Genomic DNA, 21,952 nt, shown 5'->3' on the forward strand with positions numbered 1-21,952 from the left:
CACACACACACACACACACACACACACACACACACACACACACACACACACACACACACACACACACACACACACACACACACACAGTCTGTCACGCACAGATCGACACACGCACAGGGTCGGGACAATGAAGTGGTGATCACTATTCCTGCACTGCTTGCCTTGGAGATCAAATGGGAGCTTTTCTTCTGCAGCGCGCAGCCTTTTAAAAGAGAGACCTGATCACTGAGACAGACGCACGTTGGGATATTGGATTCATTCATACCCTGGGATTTTTATTTATTTTTGTTTTAATAATAATAGCCAACGATCTGCTGGTCTGCCGTCGCTTTGATCACGTTCTTGGTCATTCATTGTGTGATGGCTGTTGTCTCATCGATTGCCGTGGGAGTGTTGCTTCTTATCATCGCCCTGACGGCCGTTTCAACGAATGGTGCGTTCACGTTTATTTAGCCTACTATAGGTAGTGTTGCCTTGTCCGCTTATTATAAGTGACTAATCTGGTTTTTAAAGTGTATATAGTTGCTTATTTGGGCTTGCTTTTATAAACCAGTGAACATTTTCAAGTCAACAAGAACCCCCGAATTAATATGTAGTTGTCTGCGGACCCCCATCTGAAAATATGGAAAATATGCCAGAGGAAAATATGCCCATACACAATTTGTGTTAAAATGTTAAAATGTTTGTGTTTGTGTTAAAATATTTAAAAATGATTCCACATTTTCTTCTAGATTAAACTAAAAAAATATCGGTTATTTTCAAATAGCCATGCACTATGGGTTTTATGTGCTCATGTGGCCTATAGTTGCCTCTTTTGGGCTTGTTTTCATAGACTTAGTTGCTTATTTATCTCACAAAACCTGGCAACACTGACTATAGGCTGCTGTGCATGTTGGTGTGTGGATGTAGGTTTAACCAGGGGTGTGCATAAGATAAGACAGTGATGGAAGAAGTAGGCTACTCACATGTTTAACTTAAGTAAAAGTATCAATACTGCAATGTAGATTTACCCTGTTACAAGTAAAAGTCCCGTATTAACAATTTACTCGAGTAAAAGTACAAAAGTATTGGCATCAATATACTTAGAGTAACAAAAGTATGTTAAAAATGTATACACATCTTTAGAAAATAGCAGATCTACAAGCTCACAATGCATAGCGATGCATTATTGTGAGCTTGTAGATCGGCTATTTTCAAATGGCCGAAAATATAGGGCTGAAGTGGTTAATGTATGTTTAGTAATAATAATAAAAATCAACAAAGTAACTAGTAACTAAAGCTTTCATATAATTGTAGTGGAATAAAAGTAGATATCTGGCTCCTAGTTAGACTAATTTGTTTTGTAATAAATGATTTAAACCAATGCATTCTCAGTGGTTTTAACTTCATGTTTTATAGCCTGCCTCTGACACAACTGACACACAATTATTGTTGGATTCTATTTCATTCAACCGTTTCATTTTATATTATGGCGTAAAAGTAGCCAAGACCTATTTATGATAGTGCTGCTGCACAAAGCATTGAAGAATGCTTGGCTTTCTTGGGCAGGCTACTGTATTCAAAAACATTAAATACAAATATTACCATTATTATACAGTATGAATAGGTCCCTTATACTGTAGCTGATGTAGCCGATACTGCAGTAGACGTATAGGCTAACGCAATGCAGCTTTTGCCCTGATACATTCTGTGCAACAGATCTATCTATCTATCTATCTATCTATCTATCTATCTGTCTATCTATCTATCTATCCACTTGAACCCCAGCATTCATATTTTTTGGGGAAAATAGCCCATCTACAGGTACACAACACGCTGTGAGCTTGTACAACTATTTTTGGTAAAGAAAGTTTGTATAGAAGGAAGAAAGATGTCCAAGTACAGAGCCAACTCATGTTCAGTTTATCAAGTCTAGAGATTTGAAGTGGCTATTTATTTATCCATTCATTTTTATTTTGAAATAGCAGATCGGCCATTCCCGCTGCGCAAGACCATCGTACGATGAAGTAGCCTACAAATCAGTCGGAAAAACAGAAAAGACGCTAGTGTAGAGCCCTGAGGGACTCCGGTCAACCACATAGGGCTTTAAGTGGTTACAGTAAGTGTTTAAAATGTGTCAAGTGATTATAATCTTCTCGATCCCTCTGCCGCGGGCCCTGCAGGTTCCTCCTCCAGCAGAGATGTGAACCAGAGGAGGGAGCTGGAAGCTGCACACGCTCCCATCGTCTCTGTGGAAGGCCTGCGAGGCGTTGCCTCCCATCCTCACAATGAGACATCAGTCTTCCATCAGCCGGAGGAGCCCCGGAGGCGCGCTAAGAGATGCACATGTTACTCTTACAAAGACAAGGAGTGCGTTTATTATTGCCATCTAGACATCATCTGGATCAACACGCCAGAGTAAGTCATGCAGAGCGAGCTGTCATCTGCACAGCACATTTTCTTTCCGTTTGGAAATTGGTTTCAGTTTTGCAAGCACTAGAAGTGTGTGTGTGTGTGTGTGTGTGTGTGTGTGTGTGTGTGTGTGTGTGTGTGTGTGTGTGTGTGTGTGTGTGTGTGTGTGTGTGTGTGTGTGTGTGTGTGTACTGGCCTGGGTGTGCTTATTGCTTTCCAGCAGTGACTTGTAGGTCTGATGTTGGAGATGTTATTTATTAAAGCCTCCGCTTGCTCTAATCATCTAATCATCTTGTTTATTAAGCAACAACACATTTCCCAGTGGCTGTTGCTTTCAGTGAAGCGACTTGGTCGCGCGACAAAGTATAAATTGGCCCTAGCCTGTCATGTTCAGTAGCAGCTGTTCAGGAGGCTCAAATGAGTAGCCTACCGTGGATACATGAGCAAAGGGGCAGGAGAAACAAAATAGTAGTCTGTAGCGTTTAACAGAATAGTTTTTTCATGCTAGGAAACCATACAAGTTTTATTCCGTAGAGAGAGAACAAAGGTACAGTAAGAGTCGTCTCTCCACTGATGCCAAAATATGTTTAGATTGTTGCTAAGTAGCTTAAACGTGTCTCACGTTGTGAGATGGGAGTGTCCCTCTAAAAAGACCCTAAAAAAAGACAGTTTTTATGATATTTTGGGCTTTCAGTGAGAAACCACATTTCTGTCACAAGCAATACAGTTCTTGGCTCCAGAGCACCCCATTGACAACCCATTATTCATTCACTTAGTGACTCTTTCTGCAAGCTCATCGGGCTGAAGCCTTCTCTGCAAGTTCAAAAGCACAGGTTTAATTAGCAATAGATGAGAAAATATCTCGCATTCTTGAACTCTATTTGAATCAAAGTCAATTATGTGACACAAAATCTCATCAACTTCAGTACAAGACCCTTAACTTCTGCCCAAGGCCTCGTCAATCCATTGTCCTGCTGACTCTAATCTAGAGCAGTGCCAGTGGTTCTCAAATGTTTATAATTTCAAGGACCCCCATAACTCTACAAATGGAAACAGGTCCATATAGTTCCATTTGTACACTCAAGGGTCCATTTGGAAACCCCTCAAGGAACCCAGAGGGGTCCCTGGACCCCACTTTGAGAACCAACGGTCTCTTCAAGCTTAATTCATGCTTCACCGTACAACGGCGTTGCTCGCCGAAGATAGCGAGCGTCCCCATCAGCGTGTGACAAAGCATAACGCGCAGAGCGACTGTTAAAGAAGTGAACCACTTCATGTGGTGTCATCTCCCCCGGCAGCTGCATATGAGCTGACACAAGATAGCACAGTGGTTAAGACACTTCAAAGACATGCTTCTCTGACACATGGAGAAGTAACTCATTGCAGATGAGGTGGAGAGCTCACTGGGCACCAGTTTCTACATTCATCTTGCACCGTAGTCGGCTTGTGTGTGTGTGTGTGTGTGTGTGTGCGTGTGTGCGTGCGTGCGTGCGTGTGTACTTGTATTACTATACTTGTGAGAGCCAAACGTCCCCACAAGTATAGAAGAATTTGAGGAATAGACATTGTGTGCACAATTTTCCTGGTCCTCACAAGAGAAACGTGGTTTTATGGTTACAATTTATTTGTGAAGTTTGGTTTGAGGGGTTAAGGTTAGGATTAGGCATTTAGAGGTTAGGTTTAGGGGTTAGGGTTAGAGTTATATGCCTAATTTTATGTGCTCCGAAAAAAATGGTCACAAGCTCACAACGTGTCACGCTGCAACGCATTATTGTGAGCTTGTAGATTGACTATTTTCGGCTTCAGTGCTAGCCTTAAACATTGCAAACAAATTCCTCAAAAGTGTAGTAATACAAATGTGTGTGTGCGCGTGTGTGTGTGTGTGTGTGTGTGTGTGTGTGTGTGTGTGTGTGTGTGTGTGTGTGTGTGTGTGTGAATATCCCACATGGTGTGAATCACACATCTGTGAGGTGTTTCCTCGACTGTCACTGGGTGCGCTAATGCGTTGCACACACCAGGTCGTCTCTTCATGGGGTCGACCCAGGTCATGTGTTTGTGCCTCCATGTTTCACCTGGTCCTTTTATGAGCATGTTGACAAGAGACACTCCGCAGTAAAGAGGGAAGGCTTGTGTGGGCCATAGTAACGTACAGTATCATCATCGTGTCACCCGTATGACTGTACACGCGCCAGAAAATTGCTATTAATGATAGCGTCTCCGATTACCCAGGGGGTCGGCGCATGGCACACGCCCAAAACATTCCCGTCAGGGCACATTTTTCTATTCCATATTTAACATGTTAAAGCTGTTTCAGTTTGATAGTAAATGTATTCCAGTGCACACATCTACAGTACACTTAAAAACATCTATAGTCGCTTACCCCCGCCCATACCTCCGCCATACAATTATGTTATTAATGAAAGCAAACGGATCAAATTACATTTGATATCACACAGAACAGAAACTAATATTGTCAGAGCCAGGATCTTACTGTGAAAATAAATGCATCATATTGGATTCCTATAGGCCTAGATATTGCTGGTGTTAATGGGACATAGGGAATGCTATCCGTTCTAAAAGTGTTCAAAGTTTATTTTGGTTTCAAATGGATTGCTCTGGTTCTGTAGCAATGCAACAACAAGGTATGGAACTTAAGGCATTGCAGAGTAATCAAGGTGTACATTAGATGGTACAGTATTTCTTATAACAGAGTAAACAAGGTTTCAATTAAATGGTACAGTATGAGTATGGTACAGTACAATATATAAAATAGTTTTTAACACACAACTCAAACACTTGATTATTTAACCAGTAGATTGCAAGAGGCAACATGTTGTAATAAATACCATAAGTGCTGTGATCACAGACATGAGCTGCAGGCGAGTACCTTATGAAATCTCTGATATTATTTTAAGAAAACACACATGCTTGAGCGTTCTATTACTTGACTTCATTACAACAGTGTTTTTCTAATACATATTTGATGTAAAGATGTAATTTGAACACTGAGATATCAAGGTTTGATACTAATCTCTGTTAATGTGCGTTGCTAAGTAACTCCTTGCCGTTATGGCAAATAACATGTGGCTCTCAGCCAATCATATTGCTTGATCAGAACCAACTGTTGCCATAAGTAAGCGATAATTAACCATGAGCTATGCGCTTATTGCAAAAATAAGCTAAAAGAGGTTAAATTATATCATTGCTAATTCAGAGTAAGTTTCCTTTAGAAGTGCATGGAACGGAGTTGATTATCATTAATTCTGTTTTCCAGTATTTCGTTTTTATTCTGATTCTGGGACAATACGCCCTTTAACCACATGAACCCTAACATCCCTAATCTAGAGTGAAAATTCTCCAAGCTTACAGATCGGCAAGATCTGCTTGTAGATCTGCTTGTAGATCGGCACGTTGCTACACGTTGTGATCTTGTTGGTCGGCTATTTTTGGTGAAAATAGTCAAAGTAGCAGATCTACAAGCTCAAAACACGTTGCTTCGTGCCGCCTTTCGAGCTTGCGGATCTGGTACTTTTGATGCTTTTGTGTGATGCTGTAGTATGATCAAGTAGGGCATTAATTTACGAAAAAACACAAAAAGTTAGAATATGGAGATAGGAGGTTTCTGCCCGACAGCGACAGTGTATTTAGTGTAGAGTGAAAACTGGAGGTTCCCTAATACTGAGCCCTGGGGGACTCCAGTCAACTAAGTATAGGGTTCAAGTGGTTATAAATATACTGTAAACTGTGTTGGAACTACTAGTATCTTAATAAACCTTGTGATACGATACACAATATAATAGGACAGTCAAGTCTATTGCTCTGTAGTGTGACGGCGTTACTTGCCTAGAATAGATTTTCAAGCATGAATCATTGTTAGCTTAGAAATCAGTTCATGTTGGAGAACTGTCAGGATTTCTATATTAGGCCATCCAAGATCTTCAGCAAACACACAAATCTTCGTTTTGCTGTACAGTATGTGGTTACGCTGGACACTCACTAGGCATCCAATTACTCACAGTGAAATTCTGTTTTTGTTTTCAAGGCGCACTGTGCCTTATGGTATGTCAAACTACCGCGGCTCCAAGCGGAGACGGCGCTCTATCCAGAGGAGTGAGGATCCCCAGCACTCTATCCAGAGGAGTGAGGATCCCCAGCACTCTATCCAGAGGAGTGTGGAGCCCCAACACTCTATCCAGAGGAGTGTGGAGCCCCAACACTCTATCCAGAGGAGTGTGGAGCCCCGCCAGGACTCCATTGAGAGTGGTACAGAGTCCCAGCGCTGCATGTGCGCACTGCACTCTGACAGTGGGTGCAACCGCTTCTGCAGTTACAGGTACAGTAGAGCTAATATCATTTCTGGAAAAAACTAATCACATTCTATGTTCAGTTTACAGTTTACAGTTTAGGCATTTAGCAGACGCTCTTAATCCAGAGCGATTTACAGTAAGCAAAGGCACATGATAATACATGTGCCCATAATACATCATAATACATCATTCACATCGTTCAGTTTTCAGTATGTACCGTGTGTAATCTCCGTGTCCAAATTTAGAACTCCATAATGCATTTTGTTTTTGTATCTTATGGATACAGCATATGAACTGTAATGCTGGTATGAATGTATCAAAGTATAAAAAAGCTCAGACTATGCGTTAATGTGGCGCTCAAGGTAAATAGCCAAGGAAAATACTTGTGGTGCCAGCTTGTAGATCAGCTATTTTTGAATGAGCGACACTACTATTGTACGATATAGGCTAAGTATATAAATCAGGCTTTACTGTGACAATATATCCTACTATTTTGTGCTAAAGCAGAAGTTCTCAAAGTGGGGTCCAGGCACCCTCAGCATTCCTTGAGGGGGTTCTGAGTGGGGGTCTGTAACCCTGAGTTATGGGGTTTCTTGAAATGATAATGTATGAGAACCACTGTTCTAAAGTGTCATTTTGTCTTTGTCTCCAACAGGCAGATTGAGACCACCAGCAGAGACAGCACCTGAGACAGATGAGAGGGCAACAGCTCCCCCCGGTGGCCAAGCCACAATATTAACACACCAAGTCTTGATAATGAGTGACATGCTGACAGTTTGAAAGGTGGATGTACCATATGGAATCCACATGTCACCAGGTGGACACCCTCTTTTTGTTTGTGCCCCTGTCACCGAAGCAACGGGCGCATTACCGTGAAGGAGCACGAGTTTACCTTCCCCTGTCTGAACTCGGAGCGGCCGACAGACATCAGAGAGGGGTTGTTGGTCGGGACAGAGACAGTGCGTCACTATGTGTGTGTGTGTGTGTGTGTGTGTCGCTACATGCAGATGGGGGCTCGGGTTTCGATCGGCACTTTCCAGCCAAGCTAGATGGTGGCTTATTTTTTGTTGTTGACAATTTGCGTTGGCACTGAAAGACTAATACTGTAGATGTTACAATGTTACAATGTTCTGTACTCACGCACACACTGAGGTGAGGGAGAGAGCGCTGGATGGAGCGTTCTCAGCCATCGACGCAGCCATCTGCCACACTTTGACATTATCCACTTTCTGCACTGCTCTAATGGGGAGCACCTTCACACTCACTGTCAGCATTGCAACAAAGTTGTCATTCGTCCATTCATCTGTTCATCCATTCTTTATTTTTCATCACTGAAAAGTCAACAGTTATCTATGGGGTTCCCATTTAAAAGTGCAAAAGTCACTCTTGTCTTTGCATTTATAATGGCATGCATGCTAAACAGTTTTAAACATCCAACTGAGCAGATTATGAATAGGGGAGCTGATCTTTTCATGAGATTTTGGGAGGGCAGAAAAGTGAAATGTGAGAATTGTGACTCTTTATTTAAACATTTCTTTTTTTTTATCAAGCATTAAAAGTGCCAGTTATATGAAATCTGCTTGTATAATAATGTATATTAAATTTTGTTCTATCAATATTTATGTGGTATAAACTATACCATTCCAATATGTACAAATTCATGAGATTATTAGGTAAGGCAATACAGAATGATTCAGTTAATTGACATCCCCCTACATGTAACACAGCACAGCATGTCATTAATGTTTCATTTTAATTAGGCAACCTATGTATAGAAATTATAAATCTGCTAAACTCCAAAGCACAGAATACACAACAGGATGCTGTGAACATATCGTAAGCAAAGAGTCGTGATGTATTGCGAAACACACTTGACCAGACACTATGTTTTAGTTTTAGTGACAAAAGGTGATGCACCTTGCTTTATTCAAAACATTATGATTCAAGGCCATTCAGAGTTTGCAACTTTCGTAACTGGAAATGAGGTAAGAAATGTTAGACTATCTAACAGCATTGATAAGTCATATTAGTCAGTCACCCAATATCTGATCATAATGTACAGCAGATCAGTCCTATTGCCTCTGTAAAGCACAATGTGTGTACTTACAATGTGTGTTACATCATGGAGTTACATGGCACACAATGTGTGTGCCATGTAACTCCATATACTGGTGACATATTATCTTAAATTCTGACAATTACATATAGTCAGAAATGTGCTTTGTTTAACGTTCATTTATGAGCTAAAAGAGTGACTTGGAGAGCCGTTTCACTGCAATGTAAGTCAACGAGGAGACCATTTTGGAATATCAATTACTAATCAAGAGAGCACCTATTGAAGACATCTCACCAATATTTGGAGTTACTTTGAGTACCTAGAAAAGCGCTATATAAATTCTATTAACTACTCAATCCAAACCACTGTCATTTTACTCTAACCACTTAAACAGTTAGTTGACTTGGGTCCCACAGGGCACTATACTAGGGATTATTTCCCTAGTATATATATATATATATATATATATATTCCCTAGAGTTTCCCTTTACACCAAATTTCTATAGCAACAGCTCTGTAATCAGTGACAAATGTCCCACAATAGGTCGTGTTTTTAATGATTAGGTTGTGTTTAGGTTTAGGGTCACTCAGAGAGGTATAGAGAGGTGTTTGTACCTCCTGGAGGTTGGCTCATGAGACTAGTAGCTCCTAATATAACCTCCTCAGAGTGAGACTAGTAGATCCTAATATCCTCAGAGTGAGACTAGTATCTCCTAACCTCCTCAGAGTGAGATTAGCATCTCCTAACCTCCTCAGAGTGAGACTAGTGGCTCCTAACCTCCTCAGAGTGAGACTAGTACCTCCTAACCTCCTCAGAGTGAGACTAGTACCTCCTAATATAACCTCAGCCAACCTCTCTTCAAAACCATCACTGCTTTCACTGCTGCTGGCAGAATCAAGACTTCTGGCAGAATGCGTAAACTAAACAAAACCACCTTGAACTTCTGACCAATCACACACAATGTTCGGCTAGTTAGAAAATGTTGGAGGTGCAAGAACTAGCGAATAGATCTGCTGCAAGTTCTTATGGTGCCATTTTGAAGAAGAACAAATAAGTTTGTGTTTTGTTGGTGTATGATGCAGCCATAGATCATCACCTCTGGTAATGCTCTCATGAAAAAGAAAATCTGTATCTGTTTAACAATGTAAAATTCAACAAAACTATAAGATGATCAAAAGACTGCAGTTGATTTTCATATTCTACAACTGGTCTCTCTGTGGGCTGTTTCCAAGTACACACATTCAAGAATGTTAAAAAATTCCAAGATGTTCTAAAAAAAAAAAATTGGAGAGACACTGAATTTTTTTTACGAATCACTTTAATTATGACATGTTTCATGTAATAAAAAGAAAATGCTATTCTTACTTGTGGTTGTTGTTGCTCTTAAGACGGTAAGACTAGGCTTAACAAACGTTTCCATGCCAAGGACCCCCAGATAACCAGAGCCTCTGGCTCCAGACCCGCTGTTGCAAAATGACATAACCAGGTGTTAATAGGATATTTCCTCTCATTTAGAAAAATGATGTTTGAAAACTTTTGAAAACTTTTTGAACATTTTTGTTAAAAGAAAACCCCCAAAAAACAAATAGCGACGCCAGGTTGAAAGTGGTAAACCACAATAAAAAATTTTATGATGATGATGATTGTAATTTCCCTCTCCTTTCCAATGATTGTCATTTCCCTATCCTTTCCAATTGCCCCCACCCCGACTCCCACTTTGAAAAAGTGTCTTAAGACAGCGGTTGTCCAACATCATTGTACCAAGGACCCGCAAGAGAAGATTTGTGCAAAAATAAATTCTAAATTATTCAAAAAAAATCACACTCTAAATATTTAGAAAATAGCCAAAATATAAAATAGGGTTAAAATGGTTAACCTGAATTTAATGCTACAGGTATATTAACAGATTTAGCTGAGGACCCCACTGTCTTAAGACACGTGGGAGAATGTTGGAGCTGGATGAAATGTAATGAAGGTTGAACATTCTTGTGTCGTGTCCAATAACAGCTGGTATGTGGAAATCCTTCCTCAATGAAGTGGGGATTGTCCGTAGTGGGGAATGTTCTTGAACCATGCTGCCTTAAAACCCAGGACTTATTTGAATGAATAAAATGTTATTTTAACCAATCTGCACAGTACAGTGTGCCACATGAACCCTAGTGCAGTGTTTCTCAACATGAGGTCCAGGGACCCCTCTGGGTTCCCTGAAGGGGTTATAAATGGACCCTTACAGGTCTGTAACTCTGAGAGTGTATAAATGTACGCGCTCAGAGTTATTATGGGAGTCCTTGAAAAAAAAAAAAACGTTTGGGAACCACTTCCTGAGCGTTCATGTCAAGGACCCCCAAATTAAAATGTATTTGAACGCAAAGCCCCATCTGAAAACATGTTGTGCCAGGGACCCCATAAGATTTGTGTTAAAATTTTCAAAATAGCCAATGTATATGCCTATTGAAAATAGGCCCACAACTTGGCTGGCTATTTTCAAATTGCTAATGTATATAAAGTGGTTAAACTATGCTATATTAACTAATTTTGCTGCCGGCCCCCTGGACCTAGTTGACTGGTGTCCCCCAGTGCTCTCAAATTCAGGGACCCCAGGAGGTCCCCATGTGCCACTTTGAGAACCACTTCACTACTAGCAAAAATAGCAGATCTACAAGCTCACAACACTTCACGGTGTGACGCATTGTGAGCTTGTGTACATCACTACTTTTGCAGCATTCTTCTACAAAAAAGATAAAAAGTTGAAATATGGAGATACAAGGTTTGTATCAAGCGACATATTGCTTTTGGACAGAGAAGCACATTTTGCATATAGGGAATATTGTGAAGCTCTTGAGTGATTCAGCTATGCTGCCCTGCCAAGGTAAAGTGCAGTAACTACGTTTTTGGACACACCGACTTATTTGTGTATCCCAAAGGTCAAATTAGCCTTTGTGATTTTGGGGGATAAACAATTACCTCAAGAACAGATGTACAATTAGTGTAATATCACTTATATGCCGATATCTCATTTGGCTGACCAGTTGAATCACTTTTAAACCACCGGCTTACCCATTTTTTTGTTTTTGTAATCACGCATTTCCCGTTGAAATTATAGAATTTTCTTAAAGGAATATTTAACATCTATTCTGGCTTTAGTGAGCACCCCAGACAGTTTTTAAAGTAGCTTGTTTCAGTATTTAGATATCTGATATGTATAAAACTACATTTTAACAATGTTACTCATATACTTGACTACCTGACAGCCTGTCAGGACACGACCCAAGCGTATTACGAAAACATAAATATAGACAACTGAACAACAAGGAATAGGTCAAATCCAATGATACTGTCAGAATTTAAAAAAATGAAACTACCAGACAACTTCTGTGTCAGTGTGTGCTACCACAGCCCAATGGTGTGCCAATAGAAACTTAGACTTAATATAGTGGGTGGATTCCTGTCAATATGAATAGTGTATTTTAATGTAAATAACAGAAGTGGAAAATATACCGCTCATCCACCAGTTAAACCGGATGAATGAATGGAAACAAAATGAATTAAAAAAGAAGCCTCTGCACACTCCATGCAAAAATCTAACTTTTAGTGCTAGCGTTTGGTCCTAAGACCTTCCTCAAGCATAAAACAACCAGTGAATGTGACAGTATGAGGGTTCAAGCAAGGCAAGCACTCAACACTTGATAAGCCAATGCACAACACTTGGGTCAAACATTTCAGTGAGTGTGACTAAACCTCAATGGAATTGTAGTCCCACAATTAGTGTACTACAAATACCAAAAGACAAGTGTCTTGTAGATGGCAAAACTCGCTGACAGCCAGTGCTTCCCTCCCGGTGTTGTTGCTGCCAACTTGCGTGATGCTCTGCATCCCAGGTGATGGCTCATAGCTGTGGTCTTCTTCATCAGCAGAGTGCCAGTGGATGAAGTGAAGCCACTCTGCAGCTAGGATTCCAAATGCACACTCCACCATCCTCTGGGAGACAGTTCCTACGCAGGGGAAACGCTTCATCTCCCACCAACACAAAGGACATGGCTCCTTCGGCTCCTGGAAGAAGTGCATCTGATGCTACGCCGAGGGCATCATGATAGAGAGCTGGGCCGAAGGCTGAGGAACTCTCTTTCAGAGAGTCTCATGTACCCAAACGGATCTCTTTCTCTTTTTATTTTTTATTTGTAGTAACATCTCCCCCTCCAATAAAGCAGGAGCAAGTGCCCTCCTCCTGTCCATTTTAGACAATCAAACTAGATAAACATTTTAACAACAAGACAGAAAGGTGATGCAAACTACTGTGCTTTGTAGACTGCTCAAAAAAAGCACACTCTGCATTTTTATACTCACAGAAAAGGTTGTTTTTTCAGCTTGCAAACAGTGCCTGGTGGCCCCTGAGAAACCAAAGTGAGTGAGTACACAGTTTTGAGGGGGAAAGGGTAATCAGGGAACTGCTTGCACCTGGGCAAAGGTAATTGGGGCAGGGAAACGTTTTGTGAATGATCACTACAGATAATTATGAATTTTATTCCCATTTATTCATTCGGCACTATTATATATTTATTGTAGATGTCAGGTCACAGGTGGAAGCCTTGTATGTCCAAAACCAAAAAGAAGTCAATGCAGCTCGGATCGGACTGATATTTTCCAAGTCATGTCATACTGTAGATGACTATGTCACAGACTGGCCACATGAAGTCCCATTGTCCACATGAAGCCACGCCCATCCACATGGATCTCGAGATCCTTTTAGTCCACTTCTTTGGGGTACATTTGCACATATGTGTGTCCTCTGCATTCATCTATCCTAACTATTAGGAGCAGTGGACATCATTAACCCATTCAATCCAGGAACGCATCTGTGTCATTTTTGATTTCAGCTGTAACCATTATTTTATGCAGATGTGACTTTTAGTCATTGGAATGCCTTCTGAGGGCAGCATTCAATTTGCTTATTTTATACTTTGGCTAATCATGAAAATTGGTGCAAATCTTTAAATATATATATTTTTAAAGCGAACATTTGTAACTCAAATCTTTGCTTCTGGAGGTCCCTGGAATTTTTTTTTTTTTTACAAATACATATTCAAAGATTTGCACACATTTCAGCAGATCTATTACAAGCTCATAGCTCGTAGCGCTACGAGCTATGAGCTTGTATATCTGCTATTTTTGAATAGCCAAAGACATCTAAAATGACAGAGTTGCTTTCCCGGATTGAATGGGTTAATGCAGTGCCTGGGGAGCTATATGTTTTCAGCAAAAAAAAAAACACTTCTGTCGGATTCTGTTCTCTCCTCTCTCTCTCTTTGTGCCTGGATGAGCATGTGTGTGTAATGAGACAGTGTGCAGGCTGTGTGCTACGGGTCATGGAGACAGTGTGCAGGCTGTGTGCTACGGGTCAGATCAAACGCTTGCCGTCCAGCCAGTGGTGGATACCGAACGTGTCTAATGACTGACTGGGCCTGGAAAAATCTGCATGGGCCTCAGTTTGTTAATGTTATAGATATTATAATAATCAGGGGTGTGGCACGAAATGATGGGCCCTGATACACACACACATTGCAGTCCATGTGGAGCCCTCTCCTCTCCTGATCTACAGCAGCCGTTCCCAACCTGTGGGCCTACTGGTGGACCGCGAGGTTATTGCAAGTGGGCACCCCTAAATGATTGGCAAAACACAACGATTTTAAGGATAATATAACATTAATAATTAAAAAAATACATACTTTTTTTCTTGCAAAAATGATTTGACTGATCACTCAAGTAATTATGCTCCGAAAATGCATGCGGCCCACCCATCTGACCCCTTAACACGGCAGCCAAATGGCTGCCGTGTTAAGGGGTCAGATGGGTGGGCTGTGAACGCTTAAGATTTTCAAGTGTGGTTTGATCCATGAAGATTTTGGAACCACTGTTCTATGTCTGTCCCGTGCGGAGCCTCGGAGTGGCCATTGACAGAAAAACATTTGTCGTGTTACTTTAATTCGAGGGAACGAGATAGTATTTCGAGGCCAATAGATAGTATTTCGAGACCACAAGATAGTATTTCGAGGCCACAAGTTATTATTATTTTCTGTCAATGGCCACTCCGGGGCCATTGACAGAAAATAATACTCACGTACTCACGCATCTTTTGAAAATGTTTTGCAAATCATGGAGCCAACAACTGCACACATGAATGTGTAGTGGTCATTAGGCTAGTCACCATACCACATATAAACAAGTAATAATAATCTGTGACATGTCTGCTGCATAGTTTTATATCTCACACGTCACCACATTTCAACCCTCCTTTTTCGCTTAATTGCTTGGAGCATCATGCTTAAGAGATTGTATTTATTATCTTCATGTTTATTTAAGTACTGGATTTATGATTGTTTTAACTGCAACCCCTTGTAAAACTGTAACAAGCTACTTACTATTTATTTATTTCACGACTCTTTTACACGTGTGACCTTGTGTCAAACGACGTAAACAACCGGCGCCGATGGCCTAGTGGTTAAGGCGCAACCACATATAGGCTCTAATGCTGATATTTGACAATGCAGGTAGTACACACAGAAATGTGTAAGTGGAGGAATGAAAGGGGTCAAAATAAACAATCTGAATGTTGGGGATGGGGCGGATTCAAAAGGATTTCCAAAATGTATACATTGTTTATGAGAATGCCAAATTATAACATAGGTAGTGTGTTTTTCATATGATTTGAATTTCCAGCATCTAAAATAATCTGTCGCTCTGCCTTAAAGTAAAAAAACAAAAAAAGAAACAATAAAATCTGCACACCAGAAGGCTGCTCTCATTGTGGATTCTGGTGTGTGGATTTTATATATTTTTCACTGTTGAAGTTTTGATCCAGCACCCAGCCCAGGTGTCACTTTGTGACACCCTTTTCATTGTTGCCCATGTTTAACCACACGAACCCTAGCATGCCTATACTTTGGAGGTCATAAGAACATTTGGTGAAAACGAGCAAACATTCACAGAAAAGAGGGCTTGTAGATTGACGACAAGGAGGTTTGGTGTGGAGGGAAAGAAGTAGGAGAAAGCATAGACGCCTGGGGGACTCCGCTACAACGTATAGGGTTTAATTGGTGCAGGAAGAACTGCAGGCAGAGATAGAGTTTTATGAGTGGCTTTTGTTTTATGGTGCTAAAGCTAATAATTATTTAAAATGGCAGCTTTGTGGTTAAATATGTCCGCCTCTTAAAAGAACATGTCAATGACCACATGTGCTGAATTCCCTCTGCACTGGCTGAAGTAATTGTCACCTCACAGACCCACCTAGAAACTGTCATCATACTGAGGACACCATGAGAGGACACACATACATAATACTAGAAAAAGTGCTCCTCGGAGCACAGGTCTCCGCCAGGTCAGGTACGTTATTGTGGCCTCCTGGTGGTGCTATAATAGGCCAATGTGAAAAGGGTGCCATTTCTTCTTAGGCCTTTTCACGGCAATCGGACACTGCATTCATGATTTGTGGCATTTTGTTCCAAAAATGAGTTTTGCTAAATTAGACCTGCTGGTGGCGCTATAACAGGCCAATGTGAAAAGGGTGGAATTTCTTCCTCTGCCTAGTGGGAATGTGCGTGTGAAATTCACGGAAATTGCCAGCTGCGTTTATGATTTGAGGCATTTTGTTCAAAACGGATCAATCCTGCAAACTTTGGAAGCCAACCTTAGCCGGATGGAATATGGGAAATCGGACAGATCACATGACTATAGAGATACTGTGTACCAATTTGTATGACGTTTGGATAAAATCTGTAGGAGTAATGTCACAATTGCACAAATCGGCCTCCTGGTGGCGCTATAACAGGCCCATGTGAAAAATTTGGGGCAGAGGTTCTGAATTGGCATCCAGGGAGTGTGTGTGCACAGTTTCGCAGCGAGCGGGCCAACGGTGCCGGAGATTAGCTGGTAACACACGGACAGGACACACACACATACACACACACACACGGACGGACGGACGGACAGACAGGGGATAAAACATACTCTCTCTTGTTATGCTACGTTAACTACTTTTGCTGGCGACCCCCTGGAACCCCCCCCACCAAGGACCCCACTTTGAGAACCAATGCCCTAAAGTACAGTAATGTTGAGTAAAAGTACAAAGGTAGTGGCATCAAATCAGACTTATACTGTAGTACACAAAGTACTCAAATTCTTATAACAAAAAAACTAAACAGCGGCTCACAGCGCGTCGTATCACGGCACGATGCAAACCTGTAGATCGGCTATTTTCAAATAGTAAAAGTATAAAATAGGGCTAACCTATTTTAGGTTGGGGCCTGGCATTTTGTTTTTAAGCCGGCCCTGACTAAAGGTTTTCCAAATATTTGGAAATACTCAAGTAAAGGAAATGTGCCTTATTGTACTTGAGTACAGTACTTTAGTAAATGTGCATAGTTACTTAATGCAGTCCAGTAGAACAACCCACGTTGCACTAATTAAACTTCTGGAACAAAATGAGAGATGATGCAGTCAGACACTCTGACATAATTGTAGCAACGCAGCGTAAACATTGTCTTGTAGCTGTCATTTTAAACAAGCATCAACACATGCCTGGTGTCCAGCACTGAACAACACTAACCATGTTTTTTTTGTTTGTTTACCTTTCTATTATAACCAGAACCAGCACAAACGATTTTGAAAGTAGTAAGTTCTATACAGTATGTTCTGGGTTCCAAGTAGGGCCTACTCAGGGTTAGCACTACCTCATGAGCAGGGCCCTATAGCCGTTAGCGTATCAAATCCAGACACGGTTCACTTAGTTCTTGTAATGAAAAAGAGCCTTACATATTAAACATTCCTCAACAGCAGGTAAACGCCACTGATAGACGTACGGAATGTTAAATCAGATGATATGCCCACGAGAGGTATGTCTGTCTGTCTGTCTGTCTGTCTGTCTGTCACAACGTGTCGCATCGTGACCCGTTGTGAGCTTGTAGATCAGCTATTTTTTTCAGCTATAAATGTTTTGGGTCTCAAGCTAAAAAGTTTGGGAACCAGTGTCCTAGACCACCAATTATGTTTTAACCCGATAAATCGGCCAAACCGATGTATCGGCGGTCGGGCTTTATACAGTACTGTACTAGCTGAGCTAACGTGTCGCCGTTCTTTTTGGCAAGCGGCATCCTCGTGCGATTGGGTAGGCAGCTAGGCTATAAATTAAACTATATATGATTACTCAGTGACTGAAGGGACTTAGAGGACCCTGGCAAAAATCAAAGAACAATACAGAAAGATTGACAATCTGGCTACGCCTCCCGTCCCCACAGCTCAGCTTGGTGACTGGGTCAGTCATATGTACTTCTCTATGATAGGCTCACTGTTGTGATATGTGGTTTTCTTGGCCAACGCTGAATCCATCCAGTGAAGTATACAGTACCACTCTGACAATGATGAATCGTCTGTTGTTTTTAAATGGTTTCAATTAAATAAGCTTACTCTCGATATGTATATATAAAAAAATGCAACTTCATCATCTTTTGCAAAATCATACCCCCAAAAATATACATAAATTGTTGGGAAATTCTCCAGGTAGCATGTAGTTGCTTTTGAGTGGAAACCTTGTACGTCCAAGACCCTTTCTTTTAAGGAAATGAAAAAAAAAAAAAAAAAAAACACTTGTGTTCCAATTGATGTAATGCAGTTGAGTCACAAGTCACATTGGTTAAATATGTATAAAACCCTCAACCACTTTCAACCTGGCAAGCTCCATCATTAGCAGTTTTCAAGATAGGTTAAAAAGAATAGAGATAGAAACTACAAGCAAAACAGGTCAGATATTCCAAGAATACTAAAATGAGTAAAGTATAATACATAGGTGCATGGCTTAATTAATTAAACTGAATGTTTTATTGAGTAAAAGTCAGAGCACTTCTTCCACTGATTGAAACTGGCTGGTTCCTCCATTAAGTGCTGGCTGAACAGGCCCAATAACCATCAATTTGATGAGTTGTAACAGGTTCATTTTAGAGTACCCAGTGTTGTTCTTAGCTATTAATTGTCTACTAGTACATATGAAATTATATGAATGTATTTATGATTGAATATGATTTTTTCTGTATGTCTCTTCCACCACCACCCATAAACATATGGCTATCAGTTAACACAACTTTGCAATCAAGGACCACAATGGAAATAAGCTCTTGACCTTTAAAAAAAAATAATCCTTTTGGATGAACCCAAACGCAGGAAGTCAGAACCAAAAAAAAAATCAAACGCAGGTGTGGATCACATTTAAAGGAGAGTGCCGGTCTTTTTAGGTTGCATGTTTGATGTGTGAACCCGCCAGGTTCTGTGAGAGAAACAAGCAACCAGCGTCATGTCGTTCTGCATTAGCGGTAGCTCATGCGGGACATTCAGCGCATGTTCGAGTATCATGAGACTCCACGATGAGTAGTAGAAGTAAAAAAAAAAAACTTAGCATCTGTTAAAATAGACGATATTCACTCTTACATGCGTCTCCCATTATGCCGCTGCAAGGGGTCTGCAGAATGGACGACAGGGGATTCTCTGGAATAACTCAACGGCCCTTTCTACGTTGGTGAGTGATTAGCGACACATCAAAGATAACACTTAAAATGGCCGGATCTCTCCTTTAACTTGCGCTTACTTGGAGGCCAAAATCGAACCTGACATACAACATAAGATCCTGCACCAATTACACACAAGGACAGTATAAATACTCTCAGGAGCTCATCAACCAACAAGGCTCAGCTGGTCATCACAGGTGTGCAGCACTCAGGATCACACTCTTCTTGGCCTCAGGGAGAGGGAAGAGGAGATTGGCCGAGGGGAATTAGGAGCAGGGCAAGGGAGAGGTAGACGCAAATCAGGGACAAACGGCCATGGCAACATGTTCATGTATATTATGCATTTGTGTCCCACCATAATAATAAAACATCAATCAAATAAATGTTTTTCAAGCGCATGAATGTTCAAATTAGCAAAATGTAAGCAAGACAATTTAGTTATATTTGTTCGAAAGCAAAATAATTACCTGTCATACTACTAAACATTTATTTCATCGGAATTCCCTAACATCTCAATCAAGTCATCACCTTTCGTGCCAATAGCTATTCAGAAAAAAATCTTTGTCAGTGTACAGTAACCTTTTGATGTTTATGTATGATTGGGTTATTATTCCTCAGCTCATCTTTGCAATTGAATTTAAATCTAAACAAGGAACAATAAAGAGTTCAGTACTGTCACGATAAGCAAGCTGGCAGTGAGTGTAGTGCATCCACATGTGTCGTTATGCATGGCTTATTTATTTCCACATTTACCCTGCTTATCAGGAATGTTGATTTGAGAGAGATTGCCTGTGTGTGTGTGTGTGTGTGTGTGTGTGTGTGTGTGTGTGTGTGTGTGTGTGTGTGTGTGTTTGTGCGCGCGCACGTGCGCATGTGTGTGTGTGCGTGTGTGTGTGTGTGTGTGTGAGAGAGAGAGATAGACAGATTAGATTAACTGCATTCTACTATGCTGCCAACAAAAAGTGGAATGACCTACCAAAAGACATAAAGGTTCTCGACTCCCTACCCAAATTCAAGACTAACCTAAAAGAATTCCTGACCTCAAAATACAAGTGAACACAGTTTAAATCCTTGATACCTTGATAGCAGAATCCTCTGCCCCTGGCACCCACCCCTCCTTTAAATATACCTTATGATTCTACTCAGCTTTATTCCAATATGTTTTGTATTGTATTTGTATTGTATTTGTATTTGTATTGTATTGTATTGTATTGTATTGTATTGTATTGTATTGTATTGTATTGTATTGTATTGTATTATATTGTATTGTATTTAACATTACCTTTGACTGTACTACCTGTATTGTTAACAATCATGTTAATAAAATAAATATCAATCAACTAAACATCACTTAGTTGAGTGAGCTGTAACGGGTTCCTTTTACAGTAATCATGTTATTATTTTCTATTTTACTGGTCTAGTACGTTATGTACCAGCTATCTAGCATATTTGATTTCGGTCAATCTGAACCAAATATGTATATGACTTCAAACAGAGAAGGGTTTGGCATTGTTTAAAGACGTGTTCTCACGATGTGCTCACTTCATAAATATTCTCTATTTTATTTTTTTATTTTTTTAAACATTGCTTTCAACGTCCTTTTGAGTTGTGAGCCTTTAATCTATAAGACTCTGTGTATTTATATTTGGTTCTAACAGAGCGCGCATCACAGCTGTTCTCTGCTGACCTTGTGCTCGTGGGTGGGTCACATCCAGCTGTGCGTTGTGAACTTGTGTCTCCCTGGTTCCACCTTCAGTTCCATTCATCTCACTCACCACCGCTCACATCAATCATGTCCCCTGCTTCACTGGTTCTCAGCGTCAGGTCCGCGGACCGCCTGTGGTCCAAATGGACCTTTACGGCGTGGTATCTGTAACTCAAAAAACCCAAATCTACACTGGTAGAAATCTTCAGTGTTATAGGACCACTTCTCCCATTTTCAATCTATCTTCATATAACTGGTCCTAAATAATGCTCATTATAAGAGGGCAACATTTTCTGTCTACTCACTCTGGCCACTTTTCCACCAAAAGAACTGGTTCTAGAACTGGTTCCGTTCTAGATTCTTGGAACCATGGTGCTTTCACAGAACCGGACGCAAACCATTGTAATAAGAGGTAGCGGCATAGTTGAATGAATAGAGAGCCCGTCTGGGGAGCACGAGTCCCCAGTTGCCCCAGGTTCGATTCCAGGCCGAAGTGTCCATTTCACGGAGGAAATTCAATTGTCAATGGCAGTTACAGTTAACCCTTTCTTTTCTTTTTTTAATGATGATAATTTGCTTGCTTTTGCCATTGTTTATATCGCATCTCCAGTTCCGAACCAACTTTTAGGGTTCTGAACCAATTCACCAATTCACAATTCAATCCCCATCGATGACGTCATTGGTAGGCAGGTTTCTGTCCATAGCTGACCAATGAGACACAGATGAGTAAACAGAAATTGGGGATAATATAATCCAAGGGGTGTCCAAACTTTTTTCTAAGGGGGCCATCTTTGAAGATATGAATATAGCTTAGGGCAGACGGCCGACTGCATCTCCTGTCATAATGAACCATAACAAAGTCACATACAAATGCATGCATTACAACAAATTTATTTAACTACAGTGCAATATCATCAACAGTCTTTTGTTGGCAGTGTAGCCAAA

At 40.7% G+C, this 21,952-nt stretch overlaps 1 protein-coding gene across 1 annotated transcript; it reads left to right on the forward strand.

Annotated features, from left to right (window-relative positions):
* The first annotated feature begins 78 nt into the window (after nucleotides 1-78).
* LOC308081727 (uncharacterized protein) lies at nucleotides 79-8,805 on the forward strand. Its single transcript, XM_080423346.1, has 4 exons — nucleotides 79-433; nucleotides 2,163-2,397; nucleotides 6,434-6,724; nucleotides 7,354-8,805. The coding sequence occupies exons 1-4, from the start codon at nucleotides 361-363 to the stop codon at nucleotides 7,385-7,387; spliced, it is 633 nt and encodes a 210-aa protein (XP_080279472.1). The 5' UTR covers nucleotides 79-360; the 3' UTR covers nucleotides 7,388-8,805.
* The last annotated feature ends 13,147 nt before the right edge of the window (nucleotides 8,806-21,952 follow it).

The sequence above is a fragment of the Gymnoscopelus braueri genome, assembly GCF_963280865.1.
Source record: "Gymnoscopelus braueri genome assembly, chromosome: 3".
NCBI lineage: Eukaryota > Metazoa > Chordata > Actinopteri > Myctophiformes > Myctophidae > Gymnoscopelus > Gymnoscopelus braueri.